Source organism: Ammospiza nelsoni, chromosome 4, assembly GCF_027579445.1.
Source record: "Ammospiza nelsoni isolate bAmmNel1 chromosome 4, bAmmNel1.pri, whole genome shotgun sequence".
Classification (NCBI taxonomy): domain Eukaryota; kingdom Metazoa; phylum Chordata; class Aves; order Passeriformes; family Passerellidae; genus Ammospiza; species Ammospiza nelsoni.
Genome location: NC_080636.1, coordinates 66,982,814 through 67,010,811, shown reverse-complemented (window position 1 = coordinate 67,010,811; position 27,998 = coordinate 66,982,814). Strand labels below are relative to the sequence as shown.

General features: G+C 40.4%; 1 protein-coding gene across 3 annotated transcripts; it reads right to left on the bottom strand.

Annotated features, from left to right (window-relative positions):
* Position 1: 1 nt before the first annotated feature.
* UBE2D3 (ubiquitin conjugating enzyme E2 D3) lies at positions 2–22,590 on the bottom strand. Of its 3 annotated transcripts, XM_059471428.1 has the most exons (8): positions 21,399–21,649; positions 8,091–8,154; positions 7,975–8,006; positions 5,460–5,537; positions 4,528–4,633; positions 3,097–3,190; positions 2,543–2,592; positions 2–1,516 (listed from the first exon to the last, which is right to left on the bottom strand). In XM_059471428.1, coding segments are annotated over exons 2-7 (360 nt in total). In that variant the 5' UTR covers positions 8,092–8,154; positions 21,399–21,649; the 3' UTR covers positions 2–1,516; position 2,543. The 3 variants fall into 3 exon arrangements, with proteins under 3 accessions (XP_059327411.1, XP_059327409.1, XP_059327410.1); XM_059471426.1 differs by lacking the exons at positions 2,543–2,592; positions 21,399–21,649 and adding an exon at positions 22,186–22,590; XM_059471427.1 differs by lacking the exons at positions 8,091–8,154; positions 21,399–21,649 and having other exon boundaries at positions 7,975–8,024.
* Between the last annotated feature and the right edge of the window lie 5,408 nt (positions 22,591–27,998).

Sequence of the window (27,998 nt, the reverse complement as noted above, 5' to 3'; positions counted from 1 at the left end):
GTTTCTTGTAGAACAAAAATCCAATAGCAATGAGTCTTTATTCACGTTTAGTCACCTGACATGAAGAAAGTGTCTGTTGCATTAAAATAGTCATCAATGTAAATGGCAGCATGGCTGAACAAGTCCTTTTCAATGGCAACGAACATCCCACATAGTAAAGTCACTTCAACACAGCCTCATGACAATTCCCACATCAAAACAGTACTTTATTTTATAATTTTTTGCCTCATCATTACCCCCACATTAAGATCTTTCAGTTGTCAAGTGTACAAGGTGAAGAAAAAGGTTCTCAGTCAGCAAACACAGGTGCATCAGGAAGTATCTCCACAACACACCGCTTCAGATCTGCTGGGTCCCAAGTCCATCCGTGAACGCTGGGCTCCCAGCACCAAGTGCAGCCCCCTACTACGGCTACACGACTATGTTAGCTTATTAATTCTGCATCCACCAGGCCGAGCAATGTGCCAACCTGCAACAGACTGAGCATTAGAACTGAAAATGGCAGAAGAGTCACTCTATTGAACTTTACATCATTATTTGATGTTAAACAACGAGGCAAATGCCAACAGTATATACAAAAACCAGCTTTGCTTTTACAAAAGATTTTGTTTCCCATATTGATTAATCCAGGCAGCTAACTCATTGGTTTATGCAACTTTATTGAAGAAAATAAATCAATTACTAGTAGAGCTATTAGTTGATCACTCATCCATTGACAACTTGCATCATTTATTCAGTGCTATATTAAACAGTGTTTTGGAAGACAGATTAACTAATAGCTCCAAGCCTCCTAACAAAATTTAAATGAATTACAAAAATGTTCTTAAACCCTATTCTGGAATACAAGGGATGTTTGACTTCCAATTTCCATTCTCTGTAAAACAAGAACTGGTCATTCCTTTATTGACATGCATAAGATACATCACATTTTCTGTTCTGCTGATGCTATAGAGTCAGTACCAATTCTCCAGACACATCAGTTATGAGCAAAAGCATATAATAAAACCTCAGTTCTCTAACACTGGAAGGTTTGGAACAAGATGGATGTTGCTACAGCAATATTACTTCTCTGATGGGAGAAAACTGAACATCCATCTCCCCTCCCCCCTTCAGGTGGTACCTTCAGTATCTGTTAGAGCAGTGAGGAATGTTTGTTTGTTTTTAATCTCATAACCAAGTTAGAATGAAGACATTGGCCACATAATACACATGCTCCATTAAAAAAAATTCTGAATCTTGGGCAATTGTTCTTGTGTAACTACTTTACAGATTCTAAAAGCAGTTATTGTCCAAAGCTGGAAGAACTAAAGTCTTCTCAGATGAGCATGTGCATGAATGGAAGGAGGTAAACAAAAAAATAAAAAAGATGAGGTCTGATAGGGGAGCAGCCGGATAAGAAAATCAAAAAAGGAACAGTAATTTAAAGTTTATTCCAGCTATAATGCAGGTTATTCTGACTTTAAGGTAGCATCACATGGCATACTTCTGAGTCCATTCCCGAGATATTCTGTTGTACCTGCAGACAAAACCAGGAACTGAATTAACATCAGCATGAAAATGACAATTTCCTAAGCAGTTTATCATTAAATATGATTTTAATCCCATCTCTCTGTTCTCTTTACACTGTGAGAAGTCTCTTTCTGTACCGAGACATACCTGAACTCAAAAAATTGAACAATTTCCTCCCTACTCCAATTAGGATAGATATTCTCTAGTTTTTAGGAAAGCCTTAAAGTCAAGACAAGCAAATTTGCAAGAAGTCTGTTATGAAAAAAATTACTGAAAGAGAAGAAACAGAGACTATCTAGGATGGAATAAAGGCAAATACTTCATTTGCATATTGTTCTTAGGTTAAGATTACAGTATCTATCCCATGCCATAAGAAACAATTATTTGGTTAATAACGCAGTGGATACAAAATGTCAAATTTCCAATTTTAAAGAAAAACAACACTAAGCATTTCACTGCACTGAATATTCTTTTCTTACAAATATACTGCTCAAAATTTTAAGACTATTTAAAGTACACTCCTTTCACAGGAACTGAGCTGACAATTAGTTAACACTTAACTCCATGCTTGTCAGTAAGTTAATTATTAACTATACAAGCAGAATATAATTCCCATATATTTCCAAGTTTATATGTGGAAGACAGACACTGCTGATTAAAGATAATTGAAATCGGGATTGTCTGAATTCACTCATGTCTATATATGAGGTCTCACTACAGGGCATCATTTTGAACCAAATTCTGACAAAATCTGGGTAAAATACTTACCAGAACAAATTGACAACGTAGCTCAGAAGTCAGTAATTACTTCATACTAACTTTTTTTTTGACCATGCAAGAGTAGTATCTGTGAGAAATAGTGACTAGCCAATACATTACACACTAACCACAGATCAAGCTGTTAAATTTCCACGTTCAGTAACATGGTGCATCCATTATCTGTTAGTTAATCCAGTGCCTTAGAGCATGCAGCACCCAAGTGCTGACAGATTTCCATTTTGTTAAATGCACCATAATTTGCAAATATTCTTACCCTACAGCATAGCGTATTTCTCTGTCCACTCTCTTGCTAACCTATTGTACCTAATAGGACAAATATATTTAGCATTAATATATATAAAACCCCCCAAATCTACTTCATACAATTCTATCTGTGCAAAATAAGGAAACCTAAGGAAAATAAAGTTGTTGCAACACAGATGGGGAAAAAAAATCTGCTGGCCATTTTCAAGGGAAGAACCAAAATTTAAGGCCAAGCTGCTGCCAAATGAAGGCATCAAAACAACAAAAAGCTGGTCAAAAAGCATTATGAAGATCTAACTAGATTTATGCATGGTAAGCAAAAAAAAAGTCAATATATATACTGTAAAAAATACTTCCATGCACATGAGAAAAAGATACGTCTCTTTCACCCATAAACTTCGAAGATGCCAAGCTCCTTTGTTTTTAAATTATGCACTACTCACTTTGACACACAAGTTTTCTCCATCACAGATCTTCACAAAAGGTTCACTGAACACAACTGCTGTCTGACAATGAACTCTTACAGTCTGTAAAAATACCAGTCTTGCACAATTCTGTACTTACTTGTCTCTGTCTGTTTTATAGATACGTGCAATCTCTGGCACTAGTGGGTCATCTGGATTTGGATCACATAACAGTGAACAAATGGATAAGAGAACTGAAAAAAAAAAAAAAGCAATCTCAATAGTGAAAGAGGAATGGCAATCTCAGAAACAATGGAGCACAGATCTTTACATCAGCACAACGTTGTCACAGGACAGAACCTAGAAGTATTTTCCTGAAAAACAGCCAATATGAATTCATAACTCTTAAGTAAAAAGCCCAGACTAACTTAAAGGTTTGTAAGAACTATTTGCTTCCTATATCCCCATACTTACAGCTGTCAGCACATACACGAGAACAGCGCTGTTGTGCCCTGCACTATGATGTAACATAGCCAACACAAAAGCACATTATGTACTCTGATGAACAGCATATCCATGGTTCTTATCACTAAAAGTAGAAAATCCTCAGATTTAAGTTTATCGTTTTTAAATCAGACTGAATTTTTTATTTGTTGCACTTCAGGCAAGAATATTCTGGTCTGGACTGACAAAAACTACACACATGTTGTAAAAATCTCAGTAACACTGTTGCAGGCAACTATGAGGACTTCATCTTCTACTCTCACAGATACTTTAGAAGAAAACAGTGAAGCATTAAAATGTAGGGAATCCACATTCAAAAAACAAACTGACTGTTTGGACAGACAGAAATTACAAGTTCTATAGACAAAAGGGCACTTTGAGGGATCTTTTGAAGCCACAGTGACCAGTGGCTTTGAGGCAAAAGAATTAAACCATCATGCAAATATTTATTATCTGTTATTTACTGTAGTAAAATGAGGAAAGCCACAAATCTTCTCTTGCAACACAACATCAATTTATCATGAAGTATGATCAGTAAACTTAGTTCATTAAGTAATGCAATGCAATGCCAGTGCACTGTGGTAGAAAGCAGTATGTATCAATAACAGATTTATTCATCTAGCACAGATATGCCAATAGAACTATGCATGTAACTCTAGACAGGATGAAAAAATTACGCAAATTTCAGTATTAAAAACTGACTTGAAATTAATCTTTCATTTAATATGCGTATGTACATGGGCAGCTCCAAACAAGCAGTTTCTTAGCCTTGGCTTGAACACCCCAACAGAGGCTTAGTTCAATCCAAATACCAGCAAATTCCTTTGGGTCCAAGCTGGCAAACTCTGCTAGAAATACTGAAGCAAGTAAATGGCCAGACAAGGCCTTACACAGCCACATATGAGAAAGTGTTAGAAAAAAAAAAATCCATTAAAAATGCAGTATCATCAAACTGGCAAAACACAGGCTTGAATGAGGAAGGTAAGTTAAGGGAAAATCAAAGAGATGGGTAAGAACTTAACACAATCAAAGCTAAAAGCACAGTATTCAGCACAAGATGGAAAAAATTCTCCTTCACAGAAGTTACCTTTAGAAATAGTTAAAGCAGGAGACCACTGTGATCTTAGAATATCAAGACAAATGCTGCCATTACTGTTAATATTTGGATGATAGATTCTTGTTGTAAATGCAACCTGCAACAAAAAACAAAGAAACGAAGAATGTGTTTGGGTCTATGACAGTAACTGCACCTGTTTTGCTCAGTCAAGCCCTCAGTCAATTCCATTTACTCTAAAAGAAAAGGATTAAGCAGTTAAACTGCATGAAATTCAGGGAAACGCACCCAAACCACAAGCTCTGAGTCTCCCACTACCAGACATTGTTTCCAACAGAGAGAGGGCAAGGATGAGTTTTAATCCCAGCTGCCTCTGATGAAGACACCCAAGAGCAGTGCCTAAACCACAGAAACACTTCTGTCACAGAGCTAAGGATCTTCCAACACTGCAGTGACCCCAAGGGGGTCATATTGACTGAAAATTGGAAGACAAAGCTAGTGGCTGATAAAGCAACCAAAAAAGAGCACATTTTGCAATTACTGCCAAACTCTTAGCAAATAACCCCTTCTCTCAATTTTAGGCAGCAAGTAAATCCCTACCCACGGTGTCACATTCCTACAGACCAATCCAAACAGCCACAATAATACTTGACAGTCTCCTTGGCAAGAATTCTATTATAGTAACACAAAGCTGATGAAGTTTTCCTATCAACTCAGAAAACCAGAAATGAACCCAAATATTTTAAGACATTTGGAATTCACACACATGGATTTGCTCAAAAAGAATATGCTAACACACCCAGTTCTGTGGTAATCAGAATGGGATGCACACATCTAATAGATGGTAAGAATGCCTGAAAAGAAGTGAGAACTTGACAATACTACAATACAGAGGCTGGTAATTTCTTTCCTCTACTCAGTTCTTTAAAAAGCACTAATTTCACAAATGACATGGCAATACTTACCTTAGGTGGTTTGAATGGGTAGTCTGTGGGAAAGTGAATTGTCAAGAAGAATACACCACCCTGATATGGACTGTCGTTCTGTCAAAGCAAACAAATAATTCTCCTATTATCATCTTTAGGACTAAATATCACTAAAGATCTTGTTTTTAAATAAATGGAGAGCCAATTTGTTTAAACCAAAATGTTTAACCCACCAATACAAGTGAGACATAATTAAAACTCAATTCCTACTTCCTAAGCTAAGTGATACAGAACACACACACATAATTTACCATGTGGACCTCTCCAAGCTAACGCATCATAAAACCCAGCAGCTCTGACAATCCACTCAGGACCAGAGGGCAGAAGCATTCAAATGCTTCTAAGATAGCTCCAAGAAGTAATGTTAACAGAGTAGGGGTCCCATCAGATTAAAAAACCTCCAGTTCTTTGTTTGGAGCTTATTTGTTGTGACCACCCAAGTTCAGAGTGGCTGCAGACTCCCATTCTCTCCTAAATTCTGTCCTTAGCTTCAGCCCTGCAGAAAACCTGTGAGTACACAGCTAGGCCCCTGTTCCTTGAAAAAAAAACAAAACAGAAAGACCCCAACAAAAAATCTCACCCATTCCACCAGCACAACCAAACAGACAAAAGAATAATCATAATTCAAGTGAATTTTTCCTCTCTTTCTGTATTAGAAATTAACTGTAATCTAATATGAGAGAGTATTTCACATTTCCCTGCTTCAAGGGAAGAATTACTGGGATAATTCATTCAGGTGTTAAACTATAAGCAGTAAAGCAACATGTGGAAGTAAAAAAGATGATAGTAAGAAGAAGAACAAACTGGAGTGACTAAATAGGGATTAAGTTAGCAGTTACAAGAAGAAAGAAGCAAAAGGCTTTTAACTCAAAATTACAACTAAATTTCTGAAATAGAGCTAACAAATATCATTGTTGAACCTGAAGAATACTTTGCTGTTAATTCTGGACTCAGGGCTAGGGAAAATGAATTTAAGGCATACACAGTACACTTCTACATTATTTGTTAATATAATTCTCATCTTAATTGCAAAAACAGTTCACCAATGTAAGGAAGTAACTACGTATTACTTAAATACCAAAGAATGAAAATCTGCACCACAAGACAGGGGACTCAGACCCTCAACATGCAGATTATACCCTCTGCTATCTCTGATGAAATCTAGTGATCAAGATAGAACCTCTTGTATTTGGTCAACAGATACCATATGAGGCCTTAAGGAGCCAAAAAATACAAGCCCTTTCACTGGACATATTGTGGGGATACATTTTATCAATTACAGAAACTCCTCTCTAAAATGTGTTAAACCAAACTCTCATACACCCAGGAAGATCAAAATATCCTATTGCAGAGGTGAAGATCAGATGATTGGTTCCACAATCCCTGTCTGTTATTAAAGGCAGCAGCACTAGAACTACTAACACCACACTGACACACTTCTGTCAGGGTACTGCCCAATCTGGAAACAGGAACGCAGACCTTCTGACACCACGAAAACCACATGGGGGGAAAAAGGAGCTGTACATTATTACACCACCAGGGAAAACTAAAAATAATAATCCAAAATTAAATTCAACCAGTGCTTAATACCTCATGACCATGCACACACCAGCCACGTAGAATCATCATATCCAGTGGAGTGCACAACACTCCTTGCTACTTAAGCACAAATATAGCTATTGAACAATTCTATCTTCTTGAGGTAATGATGAGCAGGTACTTTGGGATGAAGAAACATCTTTCAATCCAGTGAACCTCTAATAGCCACCTCCTAATAACACACTTGTAGCTATATATAAAGCCACGGTAATTCAGCATCACTGATATTTAATGCCTACTCTGTAGCCTCACCAAAGGCTTGTCCTCACAGGTTACAGGTTTTGTCTTTTAAATACAGGTAACCAGAAAACTCCAGATGTGAACTGCTTCCAGGTTGTTTTCAACAAAAGCAAACATTTGGCTTCCTTAATGAGGAAAAAGTCCCATTCAGGTTTCAGATGCTTACTGAATATTCAACACTGACATTCTTCTCCAGTCATAACTAAAATCTCACATTTCAGTGATTATTCCCTCTTCTATTCTTTCCAATATTCAAGATCTCAGTATTACACCAGACCAAATATGGATTCCCTTTTAAGATCCACACAAAAAGACCCTAACTAATTCCTGACAGTAGAACCAGGTCCTGGTACAAAGTTCATGCTAGATTAAAACTTTAGAAAAAGTTAAATGCAAACAAAATTTCCAGATATTTAGTAATAATACATAACATTGCTCTAGAGATTATTTCAGCTGAAATACATGTCCTTGTAAAAACACCACAACAACAAAATAACTGGTGGGTTTTTTCCCCTCCCTCATTTTCCTTTATTGTAATGAAGATCTCTAGAACTTGGATAAGAGGAGCTAACAAAAGTAAACCAAAACCCCCAGAGTTTTCTCCTCAGTAGAAACTACTCATTTAATATTACATCACAAGAATCAGAATACTTACAGGTCCCATAATTGTGGCTTGCCAATGAAACACTACAAAAGAAAAACTCCGCATTATTATCTAGGCATGATATGCTTTGAGTCAGCAAACAAAACATTAAATTTAAAGTCACTTACTGTCATCTCCAACAGGACCTGCTGAACACTGTGCTGGAGGATCACGGGCTAAGTCACTAAGTTCCTTTAGGAAAACAAAAACAAACGAAAATACTTAATTCTCACTTCATGTCTAGCAAAACCCTTCAACAGTTTTTCCATATACAAACACAGAAAAAAGTGCAATTAACAACTCTAAGAACCACTAGATCAGTATCAAAAATGTTTATAACAGACAAAGAAGCACCAAAACCACCTGTAACTACAGTGACTATGCCTTTCCAAATACATGTATATCACTACTGTGGAAACACTCCTGCTGAAAAAAAAAGCAGGACACAAAGCCTTAAACTGGCAAAATCTAATCACTTTTTGATGAGAGTTACAAAGATTCAAGTCTAGAGAAGCCTGAAGTGGAACCAGAGAAATCAGCTGATAAGTCTTCATGAAACAGGAAAAACTCTGTATGTAACATCTGACATTAGAACTAAGAAAAGAAGAAAAAACCCCACAGAAACTTGGTTTCACTTCACCCACTACCTGCATTAGGGATGTACCTCACAGAGATTGAAACAGGAAAATTCAAGAGGCTCACAAGTGCTGTAATCAGGCAAAATATATGTATTTTTTATTTTAAACTTTGCATTTCAGACAATTATGCCTTTAAAATTAAAAATTACTGAACTGCAGGAATAGTTTTCTCCCTCCCCCACTACAGAGGAATGGAAACAGACAGTTCAGATGGAGCATTCCTTGGGCAGTAACAATACTGTTGTGAGGAAACAAAGAAGCTCTCCATTAAATTGTTTTAATGGCACACAACTCATTTGTTTGGACAGTGTCTTAAAATTAAATTTACACTTTCAGTTAAAGCATATAACAACCACCTTCTTTCTCCCCTGCTCTCCCTTGACTCTAAAAAGGGCTTCAAGAGCTTTTACAGATTAATCTGCACTTGTCAACATATCTAGAATCTTAAGAAAAGGCAAACTATTCGGCCCCTCTTTCATACATTAACAGTTTCACACAAGTTGGTTTTTTTCCCCTGGAAGTCCATACATGCCATTCAACCAAGAACTTTGTCAGACATTTAAGAAAGCCAGGCATATCTACTATGCTGGAAACATATGCATATTTGGACCAGACAGCTAACTCTTGCCTGGGGAGATCCTAATGGACATCCTTAAAGTTTCACAAATTCTGCAATCCATAAAAATTTACTAAGTATAAGCCAACAGAAAATGAGGAAAGAACCCCAATTTATGTTTCTTGTAACATAAAACACATTGTTCTTTGGTAAGATGATAGCTCCTGCAAACACAGAAAGAATAACACCACTTCAACATGTGCAAGCCCATACACTAAAAAAAAAACCCCAATCACAACCAACCAACCATTCCACACCAAACAACAAAATCGCATCACCCAAAGCCCAAAACAATCCCCTTCCTTCCAAACACCAAGAAAATTTAGTCCCAGGTTTCCTCTCCCTACACACGTTAATTCTGATGAATTTTCCAGTTAATAATATTTCCATTTTGCACTGGCATCACACTGTTTTACAAAATGAAACCGTATCAGTTTGGATAAGCAATGGCACAATAAAGTTAATAATAGTGCAGCACATTTCACTGCGGCTGTTTGTAGAAGGCAAACAGCTCTTTCCAGATCATCATAGTACACGCATTTAGAATGCATTTTGCTTCACTCTCCAAATATTACTGGGAGGCCTGATCACAGACTTCTTTCTGCCATTTAATATCACTTCTTAGTTCCATATGTTGTTCATTATCCTCCAGAAAAATTTGCTAACTTAGATTTATGTTATTCAGGTAAAGGCAAACAATAAATGTAAAAGAAGTTTCTGATAGAAAGGTTTCATTTTCAGGGCATTTTTTTGCTGTTTAACAAATACAGCAGGTTTTGTTAATCAGATTTATTTCTCATCAAAATGTATTTTCCAATTCTAAGAGTGATCAATCATTTCCAAAAATCTGAGAGGAAAAAAGATATCATGTCCCTTGAAGTAAGCTGTAGCAAAAAAATAAGCAGAAAGACACAAATGTTATTATTTTAATGCAGTTGTACAGTTATTACTGGATTTAATAGTAGAAGTACATTTAGATCCTCAAGGTTTTTTTTTAAACTCTCACAGGGACTAAGAACTATGAAGACTCTTCACGCCATATATGAAAATTACAAAATTAAGTAGCATGAAGACAAGGATGAGACAAGATTAGCATAAAGTGGACTGTCAGAGATATGTGCATTAGACTAGAGAGGTCTTCAAAAGGTACTACTATCTTCAGAGAAACAAGAATTCAGTATACTCAAGATAAAAATAGGTACTTTACCACAGCAGGAAAATTAGTAATTCAACATGAATAATTCAACCAGGAAAAGTAATTGCAGATGTAAGACATAAATTAAATTTAGTAAGTTCCAGTGATACATTTGTGAAAAAAACCCTTTGGAAATACAAAAAAAATTTAAAAGCTAAAACAAATGAGTTTCAATATTCCAGGCTCCAATCATTTCAAAACTTACATCTGTACTCCTTTTAACTACTTGAACTGCTCAAGATAACAAGGTATCAGTGACCTTCATTAACAAAAGGACTGAAGTTTTGTCTGGTCTAGAACAGCTCAGTAAAAAAAAAAAAAAACCACCCTAACTGTGCTAATCAAAGCAGTTCAATATACAGATAATTCTGGGAACAAATGATATACCAATTGGCATTTCACCCACAAAGCAAGTAATTCACCCACTAAATTTGGAGGGGAAGAAGCTGAGGTGTCACACACTCTTGTATTTGCTTCTCTGGGGTACTATGCTCAGAGCAGTCTGTAGTAAAGCTGTTTGCTTCAGCAGAGCGCAAAGGGCTGTGGAGAACTTGGGCAAACATGAAGCAAACCCTGGTTCACAGTAACACCAGACCTACTTCATCTCTCTCTTGAGTGACACTTCACATCTACATAAAAAGGGGAGGCTTTTTACACAAGGGAGTGGAGAGTTCTGAGTAACTTTAAAAAGCACCTCCTTCTGAAAGCTACAACTCTACCAAACACAACAAGCAAACTGGAATAACTGGAAACTGAACAAGCAGAGACACGTGGGCTGTGAGATTTGGAGTGCAGGTGAAGGATTTTATTCAAGGAAAGGAAGGGGCTTTTTTTAAAAAAAGCTTCCCACTCAGCAATATAAATACAAATCTACTTTCTCAGCTTAGCAACCAAAAGTAACAATTCTGTAACAAAAAAAATATTGAATCTAGTATTTTTACATATAAGAGCTTTCTGCTTCTCCTATTCCTTCTCTAGTACCTACTTCTCCAACTTTGCTTCTTTTTTTAACATGGTTTCAGTAATGCTTTCCCTTTCTCAAGGGCTATTAAGCTACATCCCAAATTTTCTTAAAAATCCTTAAAACAGAACCCACATTTTCCTGGAATCGGTTGTTACACTTTTTCACTGTAGAGGTACTTTAAAGAAAAACCAAACCAAAACTCCCAAGCAGCAAATGTGAAAGACTACAGAAACAATAACCCAAATTTGGTGAGGAGTGTCACACCATGCACCTATCGGGACAGATTAGTCTTGAATTAAAACCGTGACCAGCAGTCTCTGTCACTGCCAGAGGTTTCCGGTGCAGCTCCAGCATGTCACCCTTTCTGTGTCCCAGTTTCCAAATATAAAGTGTGATAGTTCCTACTTCTCCTCAAGGATGATTAGTCACTCAGCATTTTACAGCTAGAACACTGTTAAAAGAGTAAGCACCAATGCTTCTGTTAGAGGACAACAGCAAAGTACCACAGACAAGGAGCAATATGTGTACAACTCTGCAAGAGTTTTGGAAAACAGGGATCAATAGAAATAAAACAGCAGCACCCATCACTGCAACAGACAGATCTGTTTTAACACAAATTCAGCACGTTGTTCTCTGCCAGTTTCACATTAGGCTGCTAGCAAGATTCAGTTTCACTGGCGAAACAGTCCCGTTTTTTATCTCCTCCCTTCTCTTTCACTATACATTTATCAGAAAGCTAACAAAAAACCCACAAACCAGTACTTTCAAGAAAAAATGCTCATAAAAAAGCTAACTAACCTGCTTGTGTTGCAGCAATATAATCACAACTAACATAGAAAATATGGCTTAAGCTTCAAGTAAGGATTCAAAACTTTGACACTTGAGAGCAAATGCAGGACTATGATCCTATATAATAAAACCAGAAGTACCTTTCTTTTTTTGACAGAAAAGCTGCTAAAAAAATCCCTCAAACAACTCCCCTCTACCAGCTATTTAAAAGATTACAGAAGCCATTTAAAGAATGAAGAAACTTTAAAGATTAACAAAGGCTATCTCAACCAAATATGCATGAACAAGAAAACAGAAGTTTCCAGGTCCCAGAAAATTCTGTAAGAGATGACAGCCTAGTGCCCAGCAAGCTGCCTTTTTGCAAGGTACCAAATAATGCAGCATCTGCACCAGTTTCTTCCCATTTGTCAGACTCCATACTCCCTGTGGCACTACTACATTGTTTTAGTTTAGGCTGGAAATAGCCAGCCATTCCTTTTAATGATAGTAACAGCTGACTTAAGCACAGTGACAGAAGATCACTCCAACCAGAATGACTGAAGACTGTCCTCCACAGGCCTTAATTCACAGTTACATTTAATATTGGTTCATAACACAGGTATTTGTTAAAATTACATACTGCAGTTTTCTGGTTTGCACTCAAGAAAGCATAGAGGGGCTATTTTAGAAGGGTTTGCCTTAAATTTCCAGAAAATAACTTGGAGGACATCAAAGGTGATGCAGTTAAATCAGAAGTTAAGAAAAAATAAATCAACAAACCACAACACAAAAAACCCAAACAACCCACTATGCTCACACACCCAAAAAACCCCACCCCCCAACCCAAAGAAACCCAATCCAACCAAAAAAGGACAAAGAGAAAAATGAACACTTAGGCCAATCAAAAAATCAGCATTCATTAACTTGACTGCTTGTCTAATGATGTGTCAAACAGGATATTTCAAACTCTAGGCAACCAAAAATTCATCACTGCACTAGTCTTACTCATTAGCTCACAGCTGAAAACAGCTTTAAAAAAGAAGGAAGGATTGGAAGCAGCTATAAAGGGAGGGGAAGAACATTTAAGCCTGTTTGAAGATTAAGAAGTGTCAAGCAGCAAAGAACTACTGCCTCATCCCACACACCTGCATTTGAAACACTCGTTTCGGCATGGAAATTAATTACACCTGGAAGCAGAAAATAACAGTTTGTAAGGACACTGAATGTGGATTTCTAAGCTGAGTAAGAAAGCAATGGCATAATAGACATCACAAAACAAATGTAACCAGCAGAAAATTATCTGTTTCAAACAAGCTGGCCTTCTGGTGAAAAATAAATAGATAAAAGCAACGTGTAATGGCAGTGCAAGATACAGAAAGACATAGGTTCCTCTTGATTAAAAAAGGACAACCATGCAGAGAAAACACATGAAAAACAAGCACAAAAAACAGCAAAGACAATGAGCACAGAAATGTTTTTAAGAAATCAAAAAAAAAAAACCTACCAATGTAACAGTTGTAATTCTCCCTATTTTGGTTATTCTGCTTCTATTTTTCATGGTTCTCCCTTCAGTCCTTGGTACCGGATTTTTCAGCCTACACCTCACATACTGTTTGTACAGTGTCTAGCAGTAATACCATCATGGTATAAGAAAAGACAAACATTGAAATATTCATGTTTTAAGCCTCACACTCAAGGAAGGAAATGCCAGAGTGCTGTGCCACTGTAATTAAAGCACTTGGTGTACTTGGACTGTGATATAAACTACTCAGGTGACTCCCTACTATCGCTTCAAAGAACCTAAGAACCTACCTTTCAGTACACAAGGCCTTTGTGAATGAGAGTATTGTCTACAGCTGTTCTCATCTGTTCTGGAATCTGGAAGGTGTACAATGCAGGCAATGGTTTTTGGGAAATTTCAGAGTTACTGCAACTAAAATGGCTCTCTATTCCAATGTTTTGCAGAGTAGCTGGAAAGATCCAAATGGAAAAGGAATGCAGTTACAGACTTTGCTTTCCTGGTCATTCCCTAAAGGCTTTCAGAACAAACTTTAAAAAAGGTGGCAACTACACACCTGTAGCTGTGCTTTGAACCCAAAAGTACAGTTTGTTTCCCCTAAAGTAACCAAAACCACAGAAGCTGCCTTACTCAAGATGAAGAAAATCTGACTGCTTAACACACAAATTCTGAGTTATTATAACAATTACCATACCCTGAAAACAGCAGAGCTTATGAAAACGCTCCTGGGCTCAGTGAAGAATGAGGACTGTACACATTGGCTCAAGTACATTGAAGGGGCAAGGCTGAAGTGAAGCACTGGTTAACTACTGAGTCATTCGGTGACAGTTGAGTATTTTAATTCTGCCATCTTCAAGCTTTTGAATATCAGACACCGACACTTAGCATGGCTCTTCCCTTGGGAGTTTTTTCTGCAAGAACCACAGTAATCTTTGGTTCTGTAACCCAGGACTACAATGCAGCCCTCAAAGAAGAGGGTAACTGGTATAAACAAAGGCCACACAAGAAACACCAAGATGCGCCTTGCTAAATGAAACAGAATGGCTGGGAAACAAAGGGAAGGCTGAAATTCAGTACCGACAAATGTAAACTGATGCAGGTGCAAAGAAGTTTATACTCGAAGTAAGGCACTCTTTCCTGATGGCTACCTCTCAGAAATGCAATTTGGGCATCATGCTAGACATTTTCAGACCAACGCTGGCTCATTATTCCTTAGATACTGGAGTTTGGCAGCATTGAGCAAGAGGTTCCCTACATGCTGTCCTTCAGCTTGTTGAGGGCACAGTAACTCAGAGCAGTGTTTGACACATAACCAGAAGTGGCACCTGTACACCCTGCGCTCCATGGGACAGAAGAGTCCCAGAGTTTGCCAAAACTACACAAACAAGTTTGGAGACTGGCAGTGTGCAGGACAAGTTTTTGTAGAAATGACAAGCGGCCTCAATGGGGCACAACATCAGTCAGTCTGCGCTTTCTGAAAAGCTACAACAATTATCCATATTCTAAAAAAAATGAGGACGCTGTAACAGAGTTATCAAATTAGTATTCTAACAATACCATGTCTGCAATCAGCATGGTGAATTCACTGTTTAGCAATAGCTTGAGATGTTATTCTGAAATTTATTAATTAACCTAATAAACTCTGAAAATCAGCTCTCCTTTTAAAAAACTGGCTTAACTTTCACTGGTCCATATTTTTTATGAATACAAAGATACATGTGAAAGTTATTACAATATACCACAGGGGTGCAGCCTATGGACACAACTATGTGGGACTGACTATACTGCCTTAGTTACACTGTCCATTACCCATCCTATATCATATTATGCTATTTCTGACACTACCCTTCATAATCATTCTAAAGGCCTGTCTATAGGATTAGGTACAGTTACACACAAAATCAACTCACAGCAACACAACTAACCAACCACTACCAAAACAAAACACAAAACTATCTGGAGTACAACTGCTCTTACAGTTGAGTTCCACCTCAGCTATCCAGAGAACAGTGATGTACAGAAAGATCTTAAAAAATAAATGAGGGAAGTTTTAAGTTTCAAAGCATCTTTATGAGCAGACTGCATCCTGAAGTAAAGGAGTAGAAGTGGGGGCTTGCTCATGTGGCAAACAGTAATTTAGGAGATCTTCCTATCTATATTATTCAAGGCAAGAAAAAATTATAAGTAAGGCTAAAAGGAAAAACATTTTTTTCATTTTATCTGATTTAAGAGATTTTTTTTTTGGCATTACTACTCAAATAGGCCAACAAAGGTTGAGAAGTACTGCCTGTGAGCAGTGCACTTATTTATTAGACACTCAGAAGAGCTCAAAGAGGTGATGAACACCTGGCCAACCTAACTCCAGGTTACAGAGAAAGCTGCTCACTATAAAGGTAACTGAACATTTAATACAATCTTCTTACCTTCCCCATCAGAAAGACCTAAAGCACTTCAGTATCTGCACTCAGTTCAACTGGCAACTCTGGTGTCCAGATGCTTGTGGAAAGGTTTAAATGTTGGTCACCTTTGTCTACTGGGCTGTGACTTTTGCAAAGCAGTCTACAATCCTCTCATCTTGCTTTCTTAAGACCATAATAAAAACCTATCACAATTACAGTGGAAAAAACTGCAGATCTTGAAGACGTCTAGTATATCACACGTCTCAAAGGGCTGAGTTCAGAACAAAGGCTTCCTTTACACAAAAATTTAATACTGAAGTTTACTGTTGGTAACAATCCCCCTATCTATTTAGCTTTCAGTCCTGAATCTTGCAATGCTCTATTTTCCAGTATTAAATCTTGTTCTACATTCAAGTGTTTTACAAAGAGCTGCTAAAGGTATAAACACCAGTTTAAACTTGTGAATGTAATTTTAACTTTTTTTTTTTTGCAAAGCTTCCCCAACACAAATTTATTCAGATCTGTGTCCCATAGAAAACCAGTGAAGAGAAACTGGTTTTGTTGTGGGTTTTTTTAAATCTTCTGCATTTTTAATTTGGAGTTTAAGACATTAAATTTATATTCCGAAGTTTACAGAACTTTGTCAAGCATGTGCAACTCTACACAATTTAAGATTTTAAGACCAACTTGGCAAAAAGCAACCACATTTAAAAACGCACTACTGACTGCAGTTATATATACACACATTCACAGCGCTGCTTTCATTTCTTAATTTTTTTTCTGCATATTCTACCAGCAGGTTACTACATCAAATCAATCACAGCAAAGAATGCTTGTAACTCAGCCCTTCCAACATAAGCTATGGCATCTCAGCCTAAAAGCATCAACAGAAGTCAGTTTATTCTGAGAGATCAGACCTAAGGCTGAAGTGCAAACCACAAGTTCCCATCTGCCAGCTCTGATGCAAAGGGGAGGGACCTACACAAGAGCACAGAGCAGACAGTTAAAGTGGCAAAACCTTCATATTTACCACAGAATGACTTCTAAGGGATGGTGTATCAATGTCCTAATACAAATGACACAAAAGCTCAACCGTTTCCCACTCCACCTTTACCAGCTGTCACTTGATATCTCAGAGAAGGTTAAGACCTCAATCCTCTCCAGTGGATGCAGAGAACACATCCACGGCTAGGGAGGGTGTAACACCAGGCTGGAACTGGGCTCCACAAGGAACAGAGAGATGCCTTTGGTAAGAGGCAGTTCACTGCTCAGTACCCAACAGCTGCTGCTTACAGCTGTTTCCATCCTTCTCCACTCCCTTATCCACTATTTGTGAGCTCACAGAAAAGCCTCAGAACTGGTTACAGACTGGGCAGGACGTCAAAGGGAGTTCGTTCTGTAGAGTTCCACATCAGGCCTTCTGTAGAAGAAACCCACACTAGGAATAACAGCAAAAGCACACTTATTTTCTAAACTAGATCTCTAAAAGCTGGAATGATCATAAAGATCATAAGAGCTGGCCACCCTTTTTACTCTGTATACATTATCCCACCTAAATGCTTGATATACTGGAGGACTCTTTTTAAAGTATGCAAGAAGTACCCATCTAATGGCATATTGATCTCTGAAGTTCTGTAAATCACTTAAGTGAGATAATCCCCATTCTCTTCCCACTCCAATGCACACATTTAAAGTTCTATGCTGACTGGGAACTTGTTTCACAAGCATTGGGTTCATTAACAAGAGCAATCTTTAAGTTATCACAGTCCAAACTTTCCAGCTAAGGAAGCATAGGTTTTCCTCTCCCATTAAAAAATGGCCAGTTCTTAAAACACACCCAATACCTTATTAATAAATGCTGGCCTTCAATACCAAACCTACCCAATTAAGAAACATTATTTCCATTTTAATGATATTAATTTCATAGTAGAACTGTCACTTTTTGTTTAAGCTAAATCTTAAAGAGAATTTAAGTGATGACAGCTTTCATCTAATGCTAAGTATTTTATTCTGACTTTAAAAATAATTTAAGTTCTTCAATACTAGGGCCTCCCAAACTCCATTACTGCAGTATCATGATTTAAAAACCAACCACTGCCTTCTGGCTCAATGTGACCCTCTTACCACCGAGTGCAACAGTTATGCTGAATTACACACTCAAGGCAGGGCCTTGGTCTAGCCCTGGACATTCACAATAGTTAAGTGAAATTACAGTAAAAAAGGTAATTCAATACATAGAGAGAGCATTTACAAAGGTTTAAAGCATTTCAACTAAGCTTCCATCAACTGAACTTCATTAGCTAGCTAATCTTAACTTCCTGAGCCCCTAAACACACAAATCCAGACTTATTTCTACACCTTCATTCAAAGCATGACATCCATCACATAACTCCAACTTTGAGAAAGCCCAGTAAACAAAACCCAAGACTGCCCACAGAAGTGTTGTGGGTTTCATCCAGAAAAGAAAACTTGATTCCAACCAGCTTTATTATTGAATAAAGTAAAAAGCAGGCTTTCAAACTCTTTGACCTTGGTTAAACTAATGCAGATTTCAATGCAGTCCTCACTGATGCACATTAAACCTCATCTCTGAAAATATTGTATTTCCAGGGTTAGCAGCATTTCTTACTATGAGCATCTGGAGAAGGGGAGTTAGAACTGCAATTAATTATACATCTAGGAACAGTGCTGGAGGCTATAGCCTGAGGAAAAAAGTTAATTCAGTCTCCACTCCACCAGTGTCAATGGAAGCCTATCTGTACTTAAATAGCAATAAATGGTTTTGCCACCTTCAGCCTTTAGCTTCCAGGATGCCAACTCCACTTAAGATTTTCTAATAAATTATTCCAATATAATGATGCTGGCTTGCGCTATGCTTAATCAAATGGCCATAAAACACAGCAGGCACAAGCTTTCTTAAGGATTACACGGACGAGACATTTCATGCATACATCTCCTGTATTAATTCTATTTTTAGCCTATCAAGATCACTTAGGCCACTTACATTACCTCACTTTAATGGGTGCGCACAGCAGTGATAAAATGGACGTGTACCAATGATGAACCATTTCCAAATTTTCCAAATTCTATGCATTCCTGATTCCCTACTCGTACATAAACGCTTCCCTGCTACCAGATCATCATCATTCGAAGCGGAAGCTCCAGGATGCTGCAGCAATTACAGCATGTGTTTTTAGCAGGCACCACTGACACTTCAGACCAAGACAATGTGCCACAGCATGCAGCAAGCATTTACACACATGCTCATAAATCATTGTGAATTTCTTGATAATTCTGGGAGGGGAGGGGGGATTTCATCCTCAGGAAAGAAAGCATTTAATTTTATGGTAAAAGAACTTGCTTGTTATCATAAAATAACTGCAAAGCAAGCCATATCAAGGACAGAGTTTTGCCAACTGAACACAAGCTGCCCCCAGAGCAGATGGCACTGATGCCATGACAAACTCCAGCATAACAATAATTTTTCTGGGATTGGCTGTGTACCTGACAACTACTTCAGTTTGGGGAGTGCTTTATACAGGGTGTTCCAGAAGCAGACAACCCAATACATAAATACTCATTTACTTTCGTTTTCAAATCAGAAGTAGAACTTGCCAGTTATGCCTTAAGAGTGGTTGCATTCTGAATGTGCAACAGACTTCAAATTAAAGATATACACACACACTAACAGAGTCTCGCAGTCTAGTTTTCTCAGTAGAATGAAGAATGTTATTTCACTTGATATGTCAAGCCCACAAACAGGGAGCCAAATAAACAGACTGAAAATATCTTCACGGGGACATTGAGGATGTCATCCGCTGCAGGAGACAATGAATTCTAGTCCTGACAAGTAATAACACAAACTAAATCAGCTATGATGATTACGACGTTCTGAGGTCCTAGTTTCTCTTTAGCCTGTTCTCATCTACTGCCAAAGACCTACTGCAAGGAAGCAGAGAGTTCCAAGGTCTGATCTGTGATCTTACAGCTGGAAGACAGGGAATCCCAGCTTATCAGTGACAATGCCGTTCTCTCGGGGCCTTACTGGTTGACAGGATTAAAATTACACTCACAACCATTTCGTTACAGAACTGGCCCTGCTGTTTTTTTATGTCACCATCAGCCCCTGTAAACATTTGTACTGGAAAGCAGTAAAGGAAAGAAACCAACGTGCAAAGAATGGTTTCATTTCACAAATAAAGTTCACCTTCCAGGCTTGCAAACACAAAAATCAAAACTAAAAACTCCATGTGAATTTTGAAGTGTATCACGTAGTGTGGGGTGACTAAGCTGATAAAAAAAACCAAACACACACACAAAAAAACCCCAGAAAAAGGCAAAAAGAAAAACCCCTAACTCAACTATCTTCCCAATCCTAAACTCCTGTAAGAGTAAAGGAAGAGCCTTCCTACCACACAGTGCCACAGAGCGTCAAGACCAATACAGGACAAGACTGTACACAGCAGGCCAAGACACTGAAGTCAGAGATGACTTACTGGTTCAAGAGTCACGCTGAATCGTTTCCAGGTTCTGACCACCAGATTACTACATAAGTGGGGGTTTGTCTTGGTTTACATTTGACAATAAATTCTTACCTGCAGCGCCTGAACATGTTTCATAAGCATGAGCTGATGACAAAGCATACCGGGGAGTATCCTAGCTGTGTTTCAACTCAAGTGATATCATCCACTAATACAGGGAAGAAGTTTTGATGGCAGATTCAAAAGGAATTGTTTTGAAATTCTTGCCAGAGCACAGCCATAATTCAAAGACAATCCATTCAGCTAGCTACCCAGAATGGAATTGAAATTTTAGAGGAAAACAGTACTATCCATTCACTAAAAATATTACAAAACCCGCTTTTTTTGTCGAAAATATGACCACAGGCACTGCGTGAAATTAAAGCGAGACTAACAGGCGGCATGAAGTTTACACAGTGTCTACAAAAGGTGTTTTGTGCACTGAAATTCACCGATTTCAGGACACACTGACGTTCTGCCATCTTGGCAGGCTATGAGATGACCAAGAAACTCCTCTGAGCTCTTGAAACACGTAAATGCTCCACGTAGCTCGCGTAAGAAGGAGCACAGACCAACAGCGACTTCCCGGTTACGCCGCTGCGCTCCCCATCGCGTTTTGCCATTACATCCCAGCAATTCTCAAACCTGCCGAGAAAACCGAGACCTACTTAGGGGCTACTTCACGCCGGGAGCCTTCTGGGAGCGGTTTAATAAAAAACAACCACCGCCACAAACAAACAAACAAATAAAGAAAAAAAAAAGAGAAAAAAATAAAGAAAAAAAAGGAAAAAAACCCAAACCAACAAACTTTCATCACCTCGGCATTTTTTCCGAGTTAGCCGCCGCGAAGTTGCTCCACCCGGCTCCGATTGTGCAACGGGGGGGAGGCGGCGGCGCGCAGCGCGCTCCCGCCGGGCGCGGGGGGAAGCTATTACCGGACGGGCGATGGATTCCCGGGTGTCCAGAGGGCCCCGGGCCGGCGGAGAGGGGCGACTGCGGGGCGAGGGCAGCGCCGCGGTGGCTGCTCCGTGTGTCCGTGCCGCGTTATTGCGGAACGCGAGGGATCCCGGAAAGCGCCCGGGCCAGGCGGACCCGCCGCCATCTTACAATGCGGGAGAGAAGTTGCACAGCAGAGGAGAGAACCCGGCCTGGGGGCCCGGCTGCTGCCCCGGGCAGCGCCTCCATCGCGCCGAAAGCCCTCGGCAGCCACACACGGGCCGGCGCCATCCGGGCCGGCTTCGGCGGAAGGGCAGCGGCAGCGACCCCGGGCCAAGCTGACATCCGAGCGGCCCCGGGAGCTGCCTCTCTCCGACACCCCCCCGGCCCCCGCCCTCAGGAAGGGGCCGGGGCCGAGCTCAGGCCCGGAGAGAGCGGCCTCGCAGCCCCAGCCGGGCCGCTGCCCCGCCGGAAGGAGCCGCCGCTTCCCGGCCTCTTCAGCCTCCGCCTCTCCCCCCCCGCCCGTCTCCTCCAGGGGCGAGGGGGGGAGGAAGGCGATGGGGGAAGGGGAGGAAAAAACACCCAAAAAATAACAATAAAAAGAAGGGCGAAGCGGTGAAGGAGGAGGGGGGGACGGTGGAGGAGGAGGAGCCGCGGTGCTCACTCACCTTGTTGATGCGTTTCAGCGCCATTGTGTGTGTGCGAGTGCCGGGCCCGTCTACGCGCCGCGGTGACTCCGCGCTCCGCTCGGGGGGCCGGGAGGGAGGAGGAGGAGAAGGAGGAGGAGGAGAACGGGGAGGAAGGCGGAGAGGGGGGAGGGGGCAGCTGCTCTTCTCCTTCCTCCGGAAACAGCCGGGGGGGCGCCCGACCGGCCGGCCGCCCGAAGTCCTGCCTGCCTGCGGGCAGCGGGGCCGTGAGGCTGCCGGGGGAGCGCTCCGCCCGCCGCCGCCCGTCACGGCCGGGAGAGGGTGCGAAGTGCCGGGAGAGCCGAGAGGCGTCACCCGCCCAGGGAAGAGCGAGAGAGGAAGGGCGAGAGAGCCCCGCGCTGCCGCCGCTGGCCAGGCCCGGACGCCGCGGGAGGGAGGGAGGCGGGGCCGGGCCCGGCACGCCGCCGCCAACGGCTCCGGGGGCGGGGCCGAGGGCGAACGGGCGGGGCAGGGGAAGGAAGGTTCTGGGGCCGCCCGCGGGCGCCGGCGCCTCGGGACCGCTGTGCGGCTCTTCCCGCCCGCGGCTCCTGGGGGTCGCGGCGGCTCCGGAGCTCGGCGGTTCCCGGGGCTCGGCCGCGGGCGCGCACCGCTGACGGCGGATCCCGTCCCGCCCCGCCCGCCTCCCCGCGAAATGGCGGCAGCGGCCGGATCTAGGCCCGCCTGCTGACGCGGCGGCGCGGTGTTCCTCCGCGCGTCAGCTGGCTGTCAGCGCCGCGGAGGGGTCTCCACCGTCCCGTGCCCCAACGGCTGGAGCGGGGCTCGGCCCGCCTGGAGCCTGGGAAGGAACGGCGCTCCCACGGACCCGGCCGTGCCGGGAGCGCCTGGGCACGGAGCAAGGCGGGAGCCCCAGAGAGATGGGGTTTGCAGCGTTCGCCGCATTCGGTGCGAATGACGAAGCTAAAGCGCTGCTCTTTCCCAGGAAGAGCGCGGGCCTGGTCTGAGGGTAACGGGCCCGGGCGCTTCCTTTTACTGGCGTATCGGCACACACGAGGGTACCAAACCAAGTGTCTCGGTATAGGGGAAAAAACATCTCCAAAAGGAAAATATGGTGACGTGGAATGTCAGTGCAAGGGCCAGACGCATCAAAGAGAGTCATATAATCATCAGAATTGGAAGTGACCTTTAAAATCATAAAGTCGAGCTGTCACAGGGCATTGCCCCCAAACCATATCATCCAGCGCCAGTTACAGACACCTCTTAGGCATCTCCAGGAATGGTGGCTCTACCACCTTCCCGGGTAACCTATTCCAATGCTTGATCACCTAAACCCTGAAAAGAATTATTCTAATATCTAATTTGAAGCTACCCTGTCTCACCTTAACGCCATTTCCTCTAATCCCCTCACAGCAGGCAGTCTAGAAGACTGACCCCCACCTCACGACAACCTTTTAGGTAGTTCTAGAGAATAAGGAATGATTATTTTATTTACAGCGATACCATCTGTGGCGCTTCCAGCTCCTTGGAAGGTTTTTATTTTGTGCAGCATGGGCCAACAGATCACTCTCAGGCAGGTGGGTTTTTTTCTCACAGTAATAAATTGTGCAGGTTTATGCACAGTTCTCTACGTGTGGAAAAATTCCTAATCCATTTCGGTGAAACAAGAAGAGAAAGATTGCCTGACTGCCCCTCTGCTGTAATGATGGGATGTATCAGAGTGACAAACATGGCATTTGCTGTCCAGGAGGGATGTCCCCATAATTGAACTCCGTTTGTGTTTGTTATAGTGCTGTAGTCTTAGTTGTTTTGCTGTCTAGGATACTAATTATTATTGGTCTGGAGAAGGCAGAATATTCAGAAAAGCTTACTGTAATGTAACATTTTCAGTATGAAGCTTGACAATAGGCAGCAGTGAATTAGGAGAGCAGTGGGGTTTTTTTATTACTTTAAAAAATAGCACAGTAGTAGGACTGCCATAGTTTTTTGACACTGATATTTACAAGCGAAAGAGTAAACAATGCATTGTACTTGTAAAGTCTAGTTATCTTGCTATGATCTCCTAAACCAATCCTAGCAACTTCCTTATGTAGTCTTCATTTTCTGCTTATTCTTTTAATTGTACTGAACAGCATGTTCAGGAAGTGTAATTACAAACTATTTGATTTTCATTCTTATCATCATAGTCAAGAATATTGCTGAAGAACACCTTGCTGTTCCAGCTTTGGATTATGGATGCTATTAAACTGCTCCAAATCACCAGCGTGTCTATCTTTGTACCACAGACATGATCCTCTGCCTTGTAAATTGCTCACAAACTTTCTGAGCTTCATTATGGTTTGTCATCTCAGGAGATTTAGGTACTTGGCAGCATTCCAGTTCTACATTTTGTAATTATTATTTGAGATTAATGACCTCTAATATGACTTTATATTAACATTTTTGATCAGACTTGTGATTCACATTTTCTGTATAATGAAAGAAATTAAGAACAGCCCAAACATACTGTTGACAGTGTGTAATTCTCCCTGCTAATTTAAGACAATTGGAATTGTTAATCTGGTAAATCAAGTTTTGTTACATGTTAATTTAAATATGTCTATTAGCATTTGACCCCTAAGAGAATTTAAAATTTATTGGATAGCTCTTGTTTATAGTCATTGCTCAGAAACAGATTTGCAAATTTTAGTTTAGTATACTTGTTTAGGCAAACACTTCATTGCACTTGCTGGTCATTTTTGAAAAACAAATCTGCCCATTTAAATACTGACCTTTGAGAAAAATAATAAAAAATTATGGCTTGTGTAGGAATGAAAAACAAGACATGCAGTCACAGTTCTGTGACCAGTTCTGCAAGTCACAGCACACAGTTCCTCTTGGAGAACATTATCCTTTCCACTCTCACCTCCTTTTCCTCAAATTGTGATGTAAAAATCATGTATTTTCTCCTCAGTATTTGGAAATAAATAAAACCAATTCATTTTTTTACTTCACTAGGAATATTTGGGCAAGCAAGGCCTCAAAACCTGAATATGGTGAAGTGCCCATGCAGAGTTTTTCAGCTTTACCACACACAGCATGTATATTCTTTTGCATAGAATCCTCATACAGTAATATAAAATGCAAGAGGTGCAGATGATGGTTACTGAATAAGGGTGTTGCAACTTATTGTGGAACTATTTGTGTTTGCTTCATTTTAATTTGATTTTTGAAGCTAATCCTCAGAAGTGGCTGTAGAGAGGTATTACCATGTCTAATCCTCCACAGTAGTGGAGTCAGGTTAGACTTTTAGAGGTTTATTATGTAAAATATCTCAGTAGATGTGGCCTGCTAATAAACAGTTTGCACAAAAATACTGAGAGCAAACCAGCTCTCTTGAACCCTGCCTTTAAATTTTGTTTTTTCGAGTATGGTGTTCCAGAGCCCTGTGTGGCCAAGTGATCCACAGCTTCCAAAGGCTGGATTCAGCAGTGCATTTCAGCTGCTTCCTGATGGTCCAGCAGAGGAATGGAAGGTCCAGCTATGAATGGAGGTTGCCTTGTTTGGCTGTTACAGCACTACCCCTCAGCCCTGGAGGGAAAAGCAGCCCAGCCTTTTAGTGTAAAGGTTAACATAGGTTACTTGTACATCAGTGCTGGTTTTTCACTTCTGCTGGCCTGAGACCAGCCAGTTTTATATTTGGAGAATGCTATTCTACCTGCCTTCAAAACAGGTGGAGCAACCAAGCATCCTGGACACTAAGCAGCATTCCATACAGGGTGCTTCATATATCTGAGGGGAAAGGGGGAAACAAGATGCAAATATTTTCCAAAAAGATTTTCCATTTTAGGAGACAAAAAAAAAATTACTTCAACAAAAGCAAGATTTCCATCTAAACCATCCAATAGACTACTATTAGTTCCTGTTCAGAACACTTCAGCTTATGCTGCTGGAAAACAAAGAACTAAGATCAACAACAACAACAACAACAGCTTCTCCCTGTTTGCATGTATTACCAGGCCTCAATTTTCTCTTCAGCATCCCGTCCAACTTGTTTTTCCTTTAATTACTGTAAATCAAGCTTGCAGCCAAATCCTTCTTTAATCTGAGCAAAACTCACCTTATTGAGGACCCTTTTGATTCAGTGGATACCACAAAGAATAAGATCACAGGAGAAAGCTGATAAAATAAGATTGTTCCATTGTTGTTTTTTTTTTAACAAAACAACAACAAAAAGGGTGTATTTTCCAAGCACCATGACAAGACAGTGGAAAAAAACAGGTTTGGGGATGCCATTGTGTTCCACTTGATCTGTTTCAAATTCCATAGATCAGCAAGCCTTTCTGTGTAGCTGGGGTACCTCCCCTTCAATGAGGATGAAGGTCCTAGGTCACAGTTGTCGGTGCATGCTTAGTTCCCTGGCTGTTGCATCTGTGACCATTCTGTCTCCTTCTCTTAGGAAGAAGAGGTAGGCAACCCCCTTTCACATCTGGAATGAAGCCCAAGGTCAGTGTGTTAGGCAGCAGTTAGTTTTCAAGAAATACCAGATAAAAGGTAACTTCTTTGGTATTCCAACTTGGCCAATTCTTCAACAGCTTCTCTGACATTTTCACTGAAGCAATTCCCAAGCTAATCCATATTTCCTTTGAATTAGAAGTGCAAAACACTGAGATTAAGTCTACATATGACTCCCAGAGAAAACCTGGAGTGCTTTGTTGAATGTCTGCTAAGCTTTCATAGTTTGCACAATCATGTGGGATTCACAAGAGCATAGAACACTTCAGTAACTTACACCAAGATAAATAGACTTAAGTCCCCCACAAAATCTGGTCTTCAGGATTTTGTGTAGCACTTCATTGTTTGGCACTTTTTTATCTTCATAGCAACAACACAGTTTTTTTCAGTTACAGATTTTTCTCTTCTCTTTCGTCTCTTGAAATCCTTCCAGAAAATAAGAGCTATTTTACAAGAATAAACATATGAAAACATAAAATTCTTTATGCTTTTTTTACAGACCTAAGCAAGAGAATCTCTAAAAATCACTACAGGTTATTTATTAGTATGCATACAGAGTATCACTCTTTTTTCCCCCAGCAAAACTACCATTTGATCTAGATGAAAAATATATCCCTGTCAAGTCACCAGCAGTTTTTGTCAACAAGAATGTTCATTTTCTTTGCTGATTCAGCTCTATGGACATTGAGGCATGAAAGTCAGATGAGCATGTGCGTGGTGTAATTATGATGCCAAATTTGAAAACTGATATTTTTTGTTGTCGTGCAATTACTAACTACCTCTGTTTCCTTCTTTTGTATGAATTCTTTACATGCCTGAATAAACATAGATAACATAAACATACATGGCAAAATAGGAGGGGTGTGAAGGGCTAAGCAATTATCCACTGTTGCTAAAATAAGGTAACACAGGCTGAGTTCAGTGGGCAAAACCCCTCTCTGGAGCAACTCAGGAATTTTATCAGTTTCAGGAGGCCAGGGTACATCGGTTGCAGACCTTGTCAAAAGGGTGTTTAATGGTGACCTACTTTACCCTATCCCTTTGGAGGTGGTTGCTTCTCCTTGTTATACCTGTTTTTTGTCCCCTCAGGCTGCCTTCAGACTGCAAACTAGTTCTGTGTGGGTTACACTGTTACTGAAAATGACCAAGCTCTTAACAGCAGTTTTCAGCAGTAGGTAATTTGACCTATTGTGTTTACTAAAGGAGACATCAAAGGATTCTCTGGAGAGCTTTCAAGATATATCTATTTTTATTACTTTGATGTAATTGATTACTAGCCAGATTTGGACCTAATTCGGTTGCCACTCCAGTGCTTGTTCCAGGATGCAAGTGTACTAAGCAAACCA